Below are 15,580 nucleotides of genomic sequence, written 5' to 3'. Positions count from 1 at the left end.
TGTGGATTTAAAACATTTTGTCACCCTATCCTGTTGCATCCCGGCAAATGACTTTTACAGTTGTCATTTAGTTAGAGACAGATGTGGTCGCAGTTTTCTTAAGTCACCCATAGTCCTGTGCGATGCAATTCATCCAACACGGTTTTATACTTCTTTAGTTAATAGCCTAGTCACCCTATTTTGTGACATCAATAAAATAATCTCCCCATCTCTCTTTGTATCTTGTTGGAACATGTCTCCCATACTGCTGATGTGATATGTGACACAATGGATTAGACAAGGTAATGGAAACCTCCCATGTTTCTAAGCATTCTCTGTAAAGTTATGTCAAGATGTCTTCACCAATACATTGTCTGAAGAGATATTCCAACTTTTTACACAGAGTAGCCTAGCTAGTATCTTCTACAAGTAATCCTATGCCTATCTTTATCATGAGTGGCAAAACCTTTAAAATATATAACACAAACTAGCATAGAGGTAGGTGTATAGTAATGTGTATAAACTGTGATCAAACATCTACAGCAAGTCTTTGTGTCTGGGTATAACATCCCTTATTCATCAATGAGCCATTTCTGTGTAAAAAGTGGTAAATGTAAAATGTATTTACATTGCAATTATATTACAGTATAGGTACACATAATTACAGTGCAGGTATACTGTAGGCCTATTTACATTGTTACTGTACACATAGTAGATCTGCAGGCCTTTTAGAAGCCCATTTTCCATAGGCAAGGATCCGAAGAGTGTGCAAAGTTACTGCGGAAATTAAATAGGTCCATTTCTTTCAATTGCTCTCTAGCTAGTGATACTGGAAATACATAAATATCATGTGGGCAGTGTTAGGGAAGGTACTCTGAAAATATACACTGAACAAAAATATAAACGCAACATGTAAAGTCCTGTTTCAAAAGCTCCTTGAAATGTTCCATATGCACAAAAAGCGTATTTCTGAGGCCCATTGTGAGGCCCTTTTTTTTATTTTAAAGGTATATGTGACCAACAGATGCATTCATTTTTCTTCACCTTTATATAACTCTGTAAGCAAGTCAGTTATGAACAAATTCTTATTTACAATGACGACCTACACCAGCCAAACCCTCCCCTTACCCGGATGACGCTGCGCCTCCCGTTCAAGGCCGGTTGTGAAACAGCCTGGGATCAAACCAGGGTCTGTAGTGACACCTCTAGCACTGAGATGCAGTGCCTTAGACCACTGCGCCACTCGGGAGACCCTAGAATGTATTACCAGTTTCAATTTTTTTATATATTTTTTTCACCTTTATTTAACCAGGTAGGCTAGTTGAGAACAAGTTCTCATTTGCAACTGCAACCTGGCCAAGATAAAGCATAGCAGTGTGAACAGACAACACAGAGTTACACATGGAGTAAACAATTAACAAGTCAATAACACAGTAGGAAAAAAAAGAGGGTCTATATACATTGTGTGCAAAAGGCATGAGTAGGTAGGCGAATAATTACAATTTTGCAGATTAACACTGGAGTGATAAATGATCAGATGGTCATGTACAGGTAGAGATATTGGTGTGCAAAAGAGCAGAAAAGTAAATAAATATAAACAGTATGGGGATGAGGTAGGTAAAATTGGGTGGGCTATTTACCGATAGACTATGTACAGCTGCAGCGATCGGTTAGCTGCTCAGATAGCAGATGTTTGAAGTTGGTGAGGGAGATAAAAGTCTCCAAATTCAGCGATTTTTGCAATTCGTTCCAGTCACAGGCAGCAGAGAACTGGAAGGAAAGGCGGCCAAATGAGGTGTTGGCTTTAGGGATGATCAGTGAGATACACCTGCTGGAGCGTGTGCTACGGGTGGGTGTTGCCATCGTGACCAGTGAACTGAGATAAGGCGGAGCTTTACCTAGCATGGACTTGTAGATGACCTGGAGCCAGTGGGTCTGGCGACGAATATGTAGCGAGGGCCAGCCGACTAGAGCATACAGGTCGCAGTGGTGGGTGGTATAAGGTGCTTTAGTAACAAAACGGATGGCACTGTGATAAACTGCATCCAGTTTGCCGAGTAGAGTATTGGAAGCTATTTTGTAGGTGACATCGCCGAAGTCGAGGATCGGTAGGATAGTTAGTTTTACTAGGGTAAGTTTGGCGGTGTGAGTGAAGGAGGCTTTGTTGCGGAATAGAAAGCCGACTCTAGATTTGATTTTAGATTGGAGATGTTTGATATGAGTCTGGAAGGAGAGTTTACAGTCTAGCCAGACACCTAGGTACTTATAGATGTCCACATATTCTAGGTCGGAACCATCCAGGGTGGTGATGCTAGTCGGGCGTGCGGGTGCAGGCAACGAACGGTTGAAAAGCATGCATTTGGTTTTACTAGCGTTTAAGAGCAGTTGGAGGCCACGGAAGGAGTGTTGTATGGCATTGAAGCTCGTTTGGAGGTAAGATAGCAGTGTCCAAGAACAGGCCGGAAGTATACAGAATGGTGTCGTCTGCATAGAGGTGGATCAGGGAATCGCCCGCAGCAAGAGCAACATCATTGATATATACAGAGAAAAGAGTGGGCCCGAGAATTGAACCCTGTGGCACCCCCATAGAGACTGCCAGAGGACCGGACAGCATGCCCTCCGATTTGACACACTGAACTCTGTCTGCAAAGTAGTTGGTGAACTAGGCAAGGCAGTCATCAGAAAAACCGAGGCTACTGAGTCTGCCGATAAGAATATGGTGATTGACAGAGTCGAAAGCCTTGGCAAGGTCGATGAAGACGGCTGCACAGTACTGTCTTTTATCGATGGCGGTTATGATATCGTTTAGTACCTTGAGCGTGGCTGAGGTGCACCCGTGACCGGCTCGGAAAACAGATTGCACAGCGAAGGTACGGTGGGATTCGAGATGGTCAGTGACCTGTTTGTTGACTTGGCTTTTGAAGACCTTAGATAGGCAGGATGGATATAGGTCTGTAACAGTTTGTGTCCAGGTTGTCTCCCCCTTTGAAGAGGGGGATGATTGCGGCAGCTTTCCAATCCTTGGGGATCTGAGATGATATGAAAGAGAGGTTGGACAGGCTGGTAATAGGGGTTGCGACAATGGCAGCGGATAGTTTCAGAAATAGAGGGTCCAGATTGTCAAGCCCAGCTGATTTGTACGGGTCCAGGTTTTGCAGCTCTTTCAGAACATCTGCTATCTGTGAAATCCAGAGATTAGGGCCTAATCCTAATTGATTTATTTATTTCAATTGACTGATTTCTTCACATGAACTCAGTAAAATCAATTAAATTGTTGCATGTTGCGTTTATATTTTTGTTCAGTATAGTTTACCAAGCTATCTATCAAATGTATTCATAAAGCCCTTTTTATATCCGCCGATGTCAAAGTGCTATATCGAAACCCATCTTAAAACACCAAACCACAAGCAATGCAGATGTAGAAGCCCAGTGACTAGGGAAAACTGCCTAGAAAGGCAGGAACCTAGGAAGAAACCTAGAGAGGAACCAGGCTCTGAGGGGTGGCCAGTCATCTTCTGGCTGTGCTGGGTGGAGATAACAGTACACAGCCAAGATGTTCAAACATTCATAGATGACCAGCAGGGTCAAATAATAATAATCACAGGGGTTGTGGAGGGTGCAGCAGGTCAGCACCTCAGGAGTAAAATGTCAGTTGGCTTTTCATAGCCTATCATTCAGAGTTAGAGACAGCAGGTGCGGTAGAGAGAGTCGAAAACAGCATGTCCGGGACAAGGTAGCACGTCTGGTGAACAGGTCGGGGTTCCATAGCCGCAGGCAGAACAGTTGAAACTGGAGCAGCAGCACGACCAGGTGGACTGGAGTCATCAGGCCAGGTAGTCCTGAGGCATGGTCCTAGGGTTCAGGTCCTCAGAGAAGAGAGAGAGAGAATTACCATCTACCAATTACTTTACACTGAAAGAAGTTTAGCTACACTAAATCTACCCTTAAAAAGTGACAGTTCCGGATTTATCTACTTCCCCAGAGTTAGATGAACTCACAGATACCATGTTTATGTCTCTACATCCAGTAATAAGGAAGTTAGAAGTAGTTGTGTGAGCCAATGACAATGACTGGAATTCTGTTATCTACTAGCATGCTAGCAATTACTATAGAATCAGTTTAAGAAAATTATTATTTACTTAACCAAAGTTACTTTGAAAAAAGAAGTTCACTAGATCCAAACTACTTCGTGAAAAACTGTAAATCTTAAATTTCATAGACTACAAATTGCAAGAACATATCACTTTATGGTCATATGTTAACAATGTATTAAACACTAAAACAATGTGTCAAGTGGGAATTAGGCAGGTCTGATGCCGAAAAAGAAAGGAAATGACTGCCTACTTAATCCATATTCTCTTGCCTTTTAGCAAAATAACTAGTGTGTAGTTCCAGTAGTTAGCTACACCTTTACACGGCAAAACAATTTGTATTAACTACTGAAACCAGATTTGAATTTAGTTCAACTACTGCAAAATGTAGTTAAATTACTAGTTGAATGACATGTAATGTTACTTCACTTCACCCAAACACTGCACTTGGTCATCGTCCTTTTCGTCATCAGCATAAACTAAATGAGTTACTGCGACCAGAGCGAAATATGATCTCCATGAAAGCGCCAGCTGTCACAAGACTAAATCAAAGATGATGTATTATATGGACAAGAGAGCCAAGTGACAGCTCTAAACAATGAACATACACGCCCTCAATTGAAGAAGGGCGAGATCAGGGGTGACTATTCTAGCCAATGAGAGGGCAGATACGCTTGTGAACAACAGGTACAACTGTCGTGGTCGTTTTTCTCAAAGTTGCCGTAATGCCACGTACATTTCCTTATATCAGTACAAAAGTATTCTGTTACAAACTTCTATTCGGTCAAATAAGCCTCACGTAATTCAACACTCACTCGTGTACCTCGATACAAACAGGGCATAGTTTACGCGGACAGATTTTTGGGCGGAGTAAATGCTCTCGCTTCGCCTCTTCCTCTCTGACTAAACTGTTCCTGTGAGTCACATGACAGCTAGCGAACCTCCTGACTCCTTTCTGTCGATTGTTTTCTTACTCGGATATTATTGCTAAAGGAAGATGGCTGCGGAGATGGAACCGCCACCACTGGGAGATGCAGGACAGACTGACTTCAGGGAAATAGAAGATGGAGAAGGCTTTTTTGTCAGTACTGTCACTACACTAGAGGTAAGAGTGATCCGAGGCCGAGGATTGAAAGCAACTAGGGGCTTGATGCTCATTGATACAGTACTAGACGACAAGTAAGTCAGGCGACCTTCCGTTGTTGTGAGCTAGATGCTGCTAGGCTTATGACACGGTTGTGCTTCGGGTGTTAGTTTCTTTAAATGAAAATCATGCAACAAAGTAGCCACTACAGTTTATTATAATCATGAATGATAATCTGTAGCCAGCTCACTATCCTGATGATGGCCAATAACGCATACTGGGAGGGGGTTTGTTCTTGAGATTCAGCCGTGCGTCAGAAAAACGCAGGACATCTGCGCTGTTTACTGGTTTCCGGGTTTTCAATAGATCAGGGGATAATCACATGTGTGGTACGATTTTAATTTCATATTATTTGTTTAAAATGAGATAAACCAACAATGGGACACTAATTGGAGTTCTACAAACATTAGCTTGGTCTTTAGCCGAATTTGTTGCTGTGCAATTTATATTTGATATTAGTTATTTAAAAGACGGTTTTATGCTCTTAGTTGTAAAATGCTAAAAGCCTAATATTCTACAAACGTTTAGAAATATCTCTTTGGAATATTACCAATTATGGGAGAGTGCACGAGCCCAATCCTAGAAGTTGACTCGCTCTCTGAAATGTAGACCACAATCTCTCCGTCAGTCATACATTTCCCTTGTGAGCTGTGAATTTACAGGTGTAAGTCAGGTGTGTGTTTATTGCATAATGGTCCTTGGAAATTTCCAATAAACAAATGAAAAATGAACATGCATGTTAACTAAGTGGACCTCTTTCTGCACTTTTAAGTGGAGTGGGACTAAGGTTAAGAGTAGTCTCCATTGACCGCTGCCTCACCCCCCCCCCCCCCACACAATTATTATATATATTTTTAAAAAAAAATTTTTTATTCATGTTCTGTCATATCTTTTCTACTATCAAGGAAGTGGTAGGTTTTTGCCCCAACCTAGTTTGGTAACTTTTACTTTTCAAAAGCTAAAAATGTTGATTGAATGTGAAGCCTGAAGGCCCATCAGATAAGACACTTACAGCTTCATTGTGCAACATGATCTGGATGTGTGCAGCAAAAGTTCAACATTCACCTTTTGCTACCCTTTCCGTCAAGCCATCTACGCGTGCCATTTGATGCATACGTTTGATAAATCCAACCTATGCACTACACAGAATGCACCGCAACTGCCTCTGCAACGCAATGCTGCAAGGCAAACGCAGCATTCCTTTGGAAATGAATGTACTTCTGGTGTACCAAAACGCAATGACACTGTATGTGTGATCGAGGCCTCATTAACATGTTACACCTACAGCGTCATTCCGTGAATGTCGGAACTTTTGCTGCACACATCCAGATCATGCTGCATACCATTTTGCGCAAACACGCTGTAAGTGTGATCGAGGCATACGGCTTCGCTGCTGCTGTTTTTTCGCCTGTGGTGGACTTTAATTTTGAACTCAGCAGCAAACAAACATTGATGCCAAGGAGAGTTTCCTGCTTTCTCTTATCCTGTGCTGAGTAGTAGGTGGAGGAAACCTCCCATTATCAGTCCCACTTCTGCTCCTTTCTCCTTAGCTCAGCTTTTATTTACGTACACTCTAAAGTGTTCTTGAATTGTGACGGTGTCTTTTACTTTTAGTTTTGTACACCAACTGAAAATAACATTTTTGGTTATTGAAAATAAATTTCACAGCGGTTTAGATGGCACAATGATACTCTACATTATACATGGCTTTTAATTTTTTTTTTTTATCACAAACTGAAATTAGGCAAACTATTAGAATTTGAGCAACCAGGAAATTGAGTGTTCTGCATATTGCACCTTTTAAATTAATTTAAAACAATATTTTACTGCCCATTATGATTCCTCCTTTTTACAGTATGGTTGCTCATATCCTATTTCATTGGAACCTGACATGTGTTTTTTTTGTGTTACTTTCCAATAAAATAATGTTGTCATCTGAGGACGTGATGATGCAACAGTTTCAGTTTTTGTACTTTGTTCCTGTAGGCCCATATGCTAGTTTGTTTCCAACATGTCACATAATAGACCTATACTGAAATTCATTGTTTTTTAAGTTAACATTGGTTTAACCTTTTATATAGGCCTATGTTCCCCTAATAAAATGAGTCTTAACTGATCAGATTTATTTTGGTCTTTGGGCTTCTGTTATTTTTATTACGTTTGTGCTTTTCTGCAGTCTCCAGAACCCTCATCTCCAGATCCACCCAGCATGCCTGCAGAAGGCATCAGCACAAATGGACCTAAGCAAGAAGACATTTCATTGGACGATGACCCAGAGGATCTGTTTGCAGGTATTCCCATCACCTCTGATTAAATGCCTCTCCTCGCTTAACTCTATTATTTAAGGGATAGTTAACCTAAATTACAAAATGTCCTATTGGTTTCCTTACCCTTTAAGCAACCCTGTTCCTGGAGTGCCGCAGGATTTTGTTCCAGCTAGGCACCACAACTGAGCTAATTGAGCAGTTCAGTGATTGCCTAAATTCAACACACTTGGTCTTCAAAAACTGTAGCACTCCATGACCAGGGTTGCCTACCCCTGCTGTAAGCAGTCTATGGAAGATAAGACACCAATCTATTCTTTTTAGTTTTGTTTACCTGGCCACTGTCTTAAAATGCTAACCTTTTTTGCACTTACGGCGCAAAACCAATCCAAGTGGATATCCCCTAGGTTGTCATTCCATTTGATTGTAGTCACTTTTTGACCGCAGCCCTTTTGATATGAATGAAACTTTTTATACATATTTGTCCATGGTATAAATGCAAATGCAAAATAGCTATGCACAAGGACTACTTTTAACAATTTACACAGGACATTTACAAAAACAGATTTACTTGAACAGTGCAGCTGCAAAGCATGGTAACAGAATGATGGCACCAACAGCACAAACTGTCATTCTGTTACCAAGCTTTGCATCTGCACTGTTCCTCAAGTGTTTTTGTTAAATTTCCTGTGCGAGTTGTTAAAAGTAGTCTTTGTACATAGTTGTATGATTTTAACATTTTTATATCAAAGGATTTTGGTTGGCATACATTTTAAAGTAAAAAAATGAGTCTCAGCAAAATTACAGTTCCATGGAAATGCCTTTAATCTCCCAACCAATCATCTCCCATAACACCTTTCCCCTAACCCTCCTCTTGCCTCAGTCGTGTGATTCGCTAAAATTAAATGGTGACAAATACTTTACTCAGTAGGTCACTCCCGCTAAGGCCAACTTTGAATCGTTGATTTCCCAGCCTCGTTTGCCCTATGCACAATAGCCTGGGGACAAGGTTGTTTTGTTGGATAAATGTACTAAAATTAGAATAAAATCAAACTTTCAAATGGTAGAACAAAGTTAGTTGGAGTTACATTTCAATGATGTACCACCTAAATTGCAGTGGTCTGAAGTAGAGGTCGACCGATTAATCGGTATGGACGATTAATTAGGGCCGATTTCAAGTTTTCATAACAATCGGAAATTGGTATTTTTGGGCGCCGATTTGCCGTTAAAAAAAAAAAAAAAGTGTGTATATATATATATATATATATATATATATATATATATATATATATAAAAATAATATAAGTATACCTTTTATTTAACTAGGCAAGTCAGTTAAGAATACATTCTTATTTTCAAAGACGGCCTAGGAACTGTGGGTTAACTGCCTCGTTCAGGGGCAGAACGACAGGTTTTCACCTTGTCAGCTCGGGGGATCCAGTCTTGCTACCTTACCGTTAACTCGTCCAACGCAATAACGACCTGCCTCTCTCTCGTTGCTCTCCACAAGGAGACTGCCTGTTACGCGAATGCAGTAAGCCAAGGTAAGTAGCTAGCATTAAACTTATCTTATAAAAAACAATCAATCATAATCACAAGTTAACTACACATGTAGTTAACTACACATGGTTGATGATATTACTAGATATTATCTAGCGTGTCCTGCGTTGCATATAATCTGACTGAGCATACAAGTATCTAAGTATCTGGCTGAGCGGTGGTAGACAGAAGCAGGCGCGTAAACATTCATTCAAACAGCACTTTCGTGCGTTTTGCCAGCAGCTCTTCGTTGTGCGTCAAGCATTGCGCTGTTTATGACTTCAAGCCTATCAAGTCCCGAGATGAGGCTGGTGTAACCGAAGTGAAATGGCTAGCTAGTTAGCGCGCGCTAATAGCGTTTGAAATGTCACTCGCTCTGAGTCTTCTAGTAGTAGTTCCCCTTGCTTTGCATGGGTAACGCTGCTTCGCTGGTGGCTGTTGTGTTGCTGGTTCGAGCCCAGGGAGGAGCGAGGAGAGGGACGGAAGCTATACTGTTACACTGGCAATACTAAAGTGCCTATAAGAACATCCAATAGTCAAAGGTTAATGAAATACAAATGGTATAGAGAGAAATAGTCCTATAATAACTACAACCTAAAACTTCTTACCTGGGAATTTTGAAGACTCATGTTAAAAGCAACCACCAGCTTTCATATGTTCTCATGTTCTAAGCAAGGAACTGAAATGTTAGCTTTCTTACATAGCACATATTGCACTTTTACTTTCTTCTCCAACACTTTGTTTTTGCATTATTTAAACCAAATTGAACATGTTTCATTATTTACTTGAGGCTAAATTGATTTTATTTATGTATTATATTAAGTTAAAATAAGTGTTCATTCAGTATTGTTGTAATTGTCATTATTACAATTAAATAAATAAAAATCGGCCGATTAATCGGTATCGGCTTTTTGGGCCTCCAATAATCGATATCGGTATCGGCGTTGAAAAATCATAATCAGTCGACCTCTAGTCTGAAGTAGGGCTGTGGCGTTCGTGACATTTTCTCAGCCGGTGATTGTCATGCAAATAACTGCCAGTCTCACGGTAATTGGCTGTTCATTAACATAAACACATTTAGCGTCTCCTGGCTTCCACGCATAGCCTTACAAGCCTCTGATGCAGGCCTTTGGAACATGTACTTTTGAAAATGTCCAATTAATCCTTGTAATATAACCTCAATCAAGCCATTATTTATTTTAGACAGGTCCAAAGAATTATGATATGAAGAAAATGTATTCTATTTCAGAATAGCATACTCTGAGTTGTCCTTATGTTAGGCCCTGATCTGGCTATGCTAGTTCATTTAGCAGACAAGATTTGCTTAGAATTCCATTGTGTTATTTTATAGTATGAAGAATACAATTAAACATTGCTGAATAACACAAGAGTAGGCTCTCTATTAGCAAAAGCACTAGGCTATGTCAATCTACTGTGCCCCATAGTACAAAAGTTGACCTATTCTGTGCTATAAATAAATATTTCCAACATAGTCTGGAACAGTTGTGGGATGCGATAAATCCCAAATTAATACAACCACTAGCATCAAAAAACATGTTTTAAGCAATGAGGCTGATGCAACAGATGAGAACGTTAAGCATAAAATGTTGATAAACTGTTAGGCTATTTGTTTACAAAAGCGCAGCAAGGCGCACACAGCACATATGTTCCATTAGCAGGAAAACACCATTCTCAAAAGTGACCACAAATGAGATTATGCATTTAATGCTTTTATTATGTTGAAAATTATCTTTCCCAAACTTGAATCTCACGCGCTGTGCCTGAATGGCAGTTAGGCTCTACACCCATTGTAAAGCGAATTAATGTGCTTCATTTTAAGTAATTTGGCCACTTTAGTTGTGATACAAACCTTAGCAAGTTTGGTAGGTTACTAATGACAATCAGCAGAATCAGAGCTTGGAGAAGCATAATTACCGTGACTAAACGATAATGTTGTATTTGACTGCCATCATGACTCGTGACCGCCGGTGTGGCGGTAATACGGTCACCGTAACAGCCCTAGTCTGAAGTAGGGCTGGGCGATATATCTAATTAATTTTTTTGTATTTAATGTTTTTATGAGAGTTTCTGTCCTCTTGTTCTCATGTTGTCTTTTTGGTCTCGTTTGCTCCTTCTGTGTTGTGCATCTTCCCATTTACACCAGAGATCTCTATATAATGACGAGATGCTCATGTCTCCGCCCTAACAATGGGAGTCGTTGTGAGAGAGAGCTTTCCACTTTGTGCAGATAAGGGGTATACAATTTTAAATTGGAAATATAGTTTATTAATGTATTCTCCTATCATGATGGAACGGTCTCCAACCCTATACCCTAGACACCCAACTGAGCAACCCATACACTAAGGAGTAGTCCTTCTCTTTTATGTGCCTGAAATGTATTTTACATTTTTTTATTTCACCTTTATTTTTGGTCCCATTTGAGACCAAGGCCTCTTTTTCAAGGGATCCCTGAATTAACACAATTTATCAAATGTACATCATTCAAACATACAGTGTAATAAAAGCATACAGTGCTACAAGCAATTTAAGGTATTTTTCACACAGTTTTGAGCTACAGTTCAAATCCGAGTTTGACTATTTGTTGTTACATTTGTATTTTTCTTCAGGGGCGGCAGGGGTTAGAGCGTTGGACTAGTAACCGGAAGGTTGCAAGTTCAAACCCCCGAGCTAACAAGGTACAATCTGTCATTCTGCCCCTGAACAGGCAGTTAACCCACTAAGGCCGTCATTGAAAATAAGGCCGTCATTGAAAATAAGAATTTGACTGACTTGCCTGGTTAAATTTGAATTTGACTGATTTGCCTGGTTAAATTTTAAAAAATTGGTCTGGTTGGTTTCTCATTGCCAAATGTCAAATGAACAAAATTCCGAAACAAAACCATGTGTCCAGCAAGTCATTTGTTTAATGGACAAAAATACTCAAGTTAAATCCATTTATTATTGATTTGTCATGAAGCATCACTTGTCTTCCAACAACATGCAGGAGTAAATAGTTCAATAGCTGCTCTAACTGCGACGTGAATAGGACTATAGCTGCACAACCAATAATAATGTGCAACTCTGGTTCTTTTCCTGTGTTTGGTCCGGTCTGCGTTCGGGCCGAGACCACCCTTTTTGAACAAACCACAGTGCGTTGTTTAGTGTGCTCCCAAGTGCAGATGGTGTTCACACCAGTCCAAATGAAACAAACTAAGGGTGTGTGAAAGCCCCCTAAGAAAGAAACCCATTCCTCAACAATGACAACAATGAGGTCCTCCATTAACAACCTTAACTTTACTAGAGGCACCAGAGCATCAAGGTGCAGAGAGCTCTGCAGATCATTCCATACACGGGTTGCAAAAAACGAAATGCAGATTTACCTAATTCTGTAATAATCAACGGGACCTCAAGAGTTCGTCATCCCTGTGATGAGGTCTGGTGACTCGTACATTATGTCTGTAATTCTCCCCCACGATGAATAGATCTGTGTCCGTTCGTACGTACATTAATCACACGAGATATCTCAGACACCGCTGGCCTGATTTTGACTCAACTTGGGTGAATGATGCGTCTTGCCATAGAGGACCGGCATTTACACTGATTGGCCCAAGGGGGGTGCTATAGTAATCAACTGAATTTTGAACAAGCATATCTCCTGTCCTGTTAGAGCTACAGTCATGAAATGTTGTACAATAATGCAGCCCCTCATGAGCAACGTGTCCTATAAGGACCTATAAGCTCCGCCCATTAGAATTTCAGCAAATTAAATTGTCTCCCACCAAACTTTGAACAAGCATTTCTCCTGCCCATGTTTGAGCTACAGTCATGTAATTTTGTACATACACTATATATACAAAAGTATGTGGACACCCTTTCAAATGAGTAGATTCGGCTATTTCAGCACATCCATTGCTGTTTGGTGTATAAAATCACACAGAAGTCTGTCCATAATAAAGCGCTACTCTGCATTCTTAACACTATCAGGCCCTAGTTTTGTCGCACCTGGACTACTGTTCAGTCGTTTTGTCAGGTGCCACAAAGAAGGACTTAGGAAAATTACAATTGGCTCAGAACAGGGCGGCACGGCTGGCCTTGTAAAAAAATATATATATATATATATATATATATATTTTTTTACATTTTTTTTTTTTTACATCTCAACCGCCATGGATGGTTATGCAAAATGGGTAAAACTTCAGCTTCTCTATCTCCTAAATGTTTTGGCATTCAGGTCCAAAAAGTGTCATTCTACCATGGGCAAATAGGTACAATTGAACTACATACCCTTAGGTTGAAGTCATTGAAATTCGTATTTCAACCACTCCACAGATTTCTTGTTAACAAACTATAGTTTTGGCAAGTCGGTTAGGACATCTACTTTGTGCATGACAAGTAATTTTTCAAACAATTGTTTACAGACAGATTATTTCACTTATAATTCACTGCATCACAATTCCAGTGGGTCAGAAGTTTACATTCACTAAGTTGACTTTAAACAGCTTGGAACATTCCAGAAAATGATGTCATGGCATTAGAAGCTTCTGATATGCTAATTGACATAATTTGAGTCAATTGGAGGTGTACCTGTGGATGTATTTCAAGGCCTACCTTCAAACTCAGTGCCTCTTTGCTTGACATCATGGGAAAATCAACAGAAATCAGCCAAGACCTCAGAAAAAAAATGGTAGACCTCAACAAGGCTGGTTCATCCTTGGGAGGAATTTCCAAACACCTGAAGGTACCACGCTCATCTGTACAAACAATAGTACATTATTATAAACACCATGGAACCACGCAGCCATTATACCGCTCAGGAAGGAGACGCGTTCTGTTTCCTAGAGATTAATGTACTTTGGTGCGAAAAGTGCAAATCAATCCCAGAACAACAGCAAAGGACCTTGTGAAGATGCTGGAGGAAACGGGTACAAAATTATCTATATCCACAGTAAAACGAGTCCTATATCGACATAACCTGAAAGGCCACTCAGAAAGGAAGAAGCCACTGCTCCAAAACCGCCATAAAAAAGCCAGACTACGGTTTGCAACTGCACATGGGGACAAAGATCATACTTTTTGGAGAAATGTTCTCTGGTCTGACGAAACAAAAATAGAACTGTTTGGCCATAATGACCATTGTTACGTTTGGAGGAAAAAGGGGGAGGCTTGCAAGCCGAAGAACACCATCCCAACCATGAAGCACAGAGGTGGCAGCATCCTGTTGTGTGGGTGTTTTGCTGCAGGAGGGACTGGTGCACTTCACAAAATAGATGGCATCATAAGGGAGGAAAATGATGTGGATATATTGAAGCAACATCTCAAGACATCAGTCAGGAAGTTAAAGCTTGGTCACAAATGGGTCTTCGAATTGGACAATATCGCCAAGCATACTTCCAAATTTGAGGCAAAATGGCTTAAGGACAACAAAGTCAAGGTATTGGAGTGGCCATCACAAAGCCCTGACCTCAATCCCATAGAAAATGTGTGGGCAGAGCTGAAAAAGCATGTGCGAGCAAGGAGGCCTACAAAACTGACTCAGTTACACCAGCTCTGTCAGTAGGAATGGGCCAAAATTAACCCAACTTATTGTGGGAAGCTTGTGGAAGGCTACATGAAACGTTTGACCCAAGTTAAACAATTAAGGCAATGCTACCAAATACTAATTGAGTGTATGTAAACTTCTGACCCACTGGGAATGTGATGAAAGAAATAAAAGCTGAAATAAATCATTCTCTCTACTATTATTTTGACATTTCATATTCTTAAAATAAAGTGGTGACCCTAACTGACCTAAAACAGGGATTTTTTATGAGGATTAAATGTCAGGAATTGTGAAGAACTGAGTTTAAATGTATTTGGCTAAGGTGTATGTAAACTTCTGACTTCAACTGTCCTTTTAAGTTTTGTTCAAATAAGAAGGTGTGTGGTCAAAAAGTGATTGGTGTCAAATGGAATATAGCAATTTTTCACATTTTATGTCCAAATCATCCCAAAGTGTAAAATTCATTGTTTAGCTCAATAAAGTTATTGTAAGATGTTTTGGACTTGAAACAAGACAAATGCACATTATAATTTGGGTGAACTATCCCTTTTTAAAAATAAACCGTTTAACTCGGAAGCGTTTGTATTACGCTCTTCAAAGGTTAAACCGTAGCACTACGTGAATACCATAATTCTCCAAGTGTTTCCCTTTCCATTTGGAGTCATCACTTGTGTTTTGTTTCTCCAGTGTAATGTTTTGTTTGTATCATTCTCTATTCTTTGTCTGTATTTCAGAAGCAACAGAGGAGGTTTCTCTGGATAGTCCAGAGAGGGAGCCCATACTGTCAGACGGTCCATCTCCGGCCATCACCCCAGTCACCCCCACAGCTATGCTCACCCCCAGGATGGGCCTGGGCACTGCCGAGATGTTTGAGAGATCCCTGGATGAGGTAAGTAGTTGGGTTAAGTTGGCCCTAGATTCTGATCTTGGGCCAGTTTTGGATTTTCCCAAATAATGGTTAAGGTTCGTATTGGGGGAGGAGATGCTGATCCTAGATCTGTACATTGGGGAAACTTCACCATGG

At 40.3% G+C, this 15,580-nt stretch overlaps 1 protein-coding gene and 1 long non-coding RNA gene across 2 annotated transcripts in view; one reads left to right on the top strand and one right to left on the bottom strand.

Moving 5' to 3' along the window:
- Positions 1-943: 943 nt before the first annotated feature.
- On the bottom strand, positions 944-4,686 carry LOC149982910 (uncharacterized). The gene is made up of 2 exons (XR_016496744.1): positions 4,483-4,686; positions 944-3,831 (listed from the first exon to the last, which is right to left on the bottom strand). It is a non-coding gene; the product is annotated as an uncharacterized LOC149982910 (long non-coding RNA).
- snx2 (sorting nexin 2) overlaps positions 4,664-15,580 on the top strand; it is a 28,238-nt gene continuing 17,321 nt past the window's right edge. The window contains exons 1-3 of the mRNA XM_036980412.2: positions 4,664-5,175; positions 7,391-7,505; positions 15,291-15,445. Of these exons, the coding sequence (XP_036836307.2) occupies positions 5,068-5,175; positions 7,391-7,505; positions 15,291-15,445 (378 nt within the window). The 5' untranslated portion in view covers positions 4,664-5,067. The remainder of the gene's footprint in view (positions 5,176-7,390; positions 7,506-15,290; positions 15,446-15,580) is intronic.

Source organism: Oncorhynchus mykiss, chromosome 6, assembly GCF_057628025.1.
Source record: "Oncorhynchus mykiss isolate SJ-2025 chromosome 6, ASM5762802v1, whole genome shotgun sequence".
Classification (NCBI taxonomy): domain Eukaryota; kingdom Metazoa; phylum Chordata; class Actinopteri; order Salmoniformes; family Salmonidae; genus Oncorhynchus; species Oncorhynchus mykiss.
This window is presented reverse-complemented; position numbering and strand designations above follow the sequence as displayed.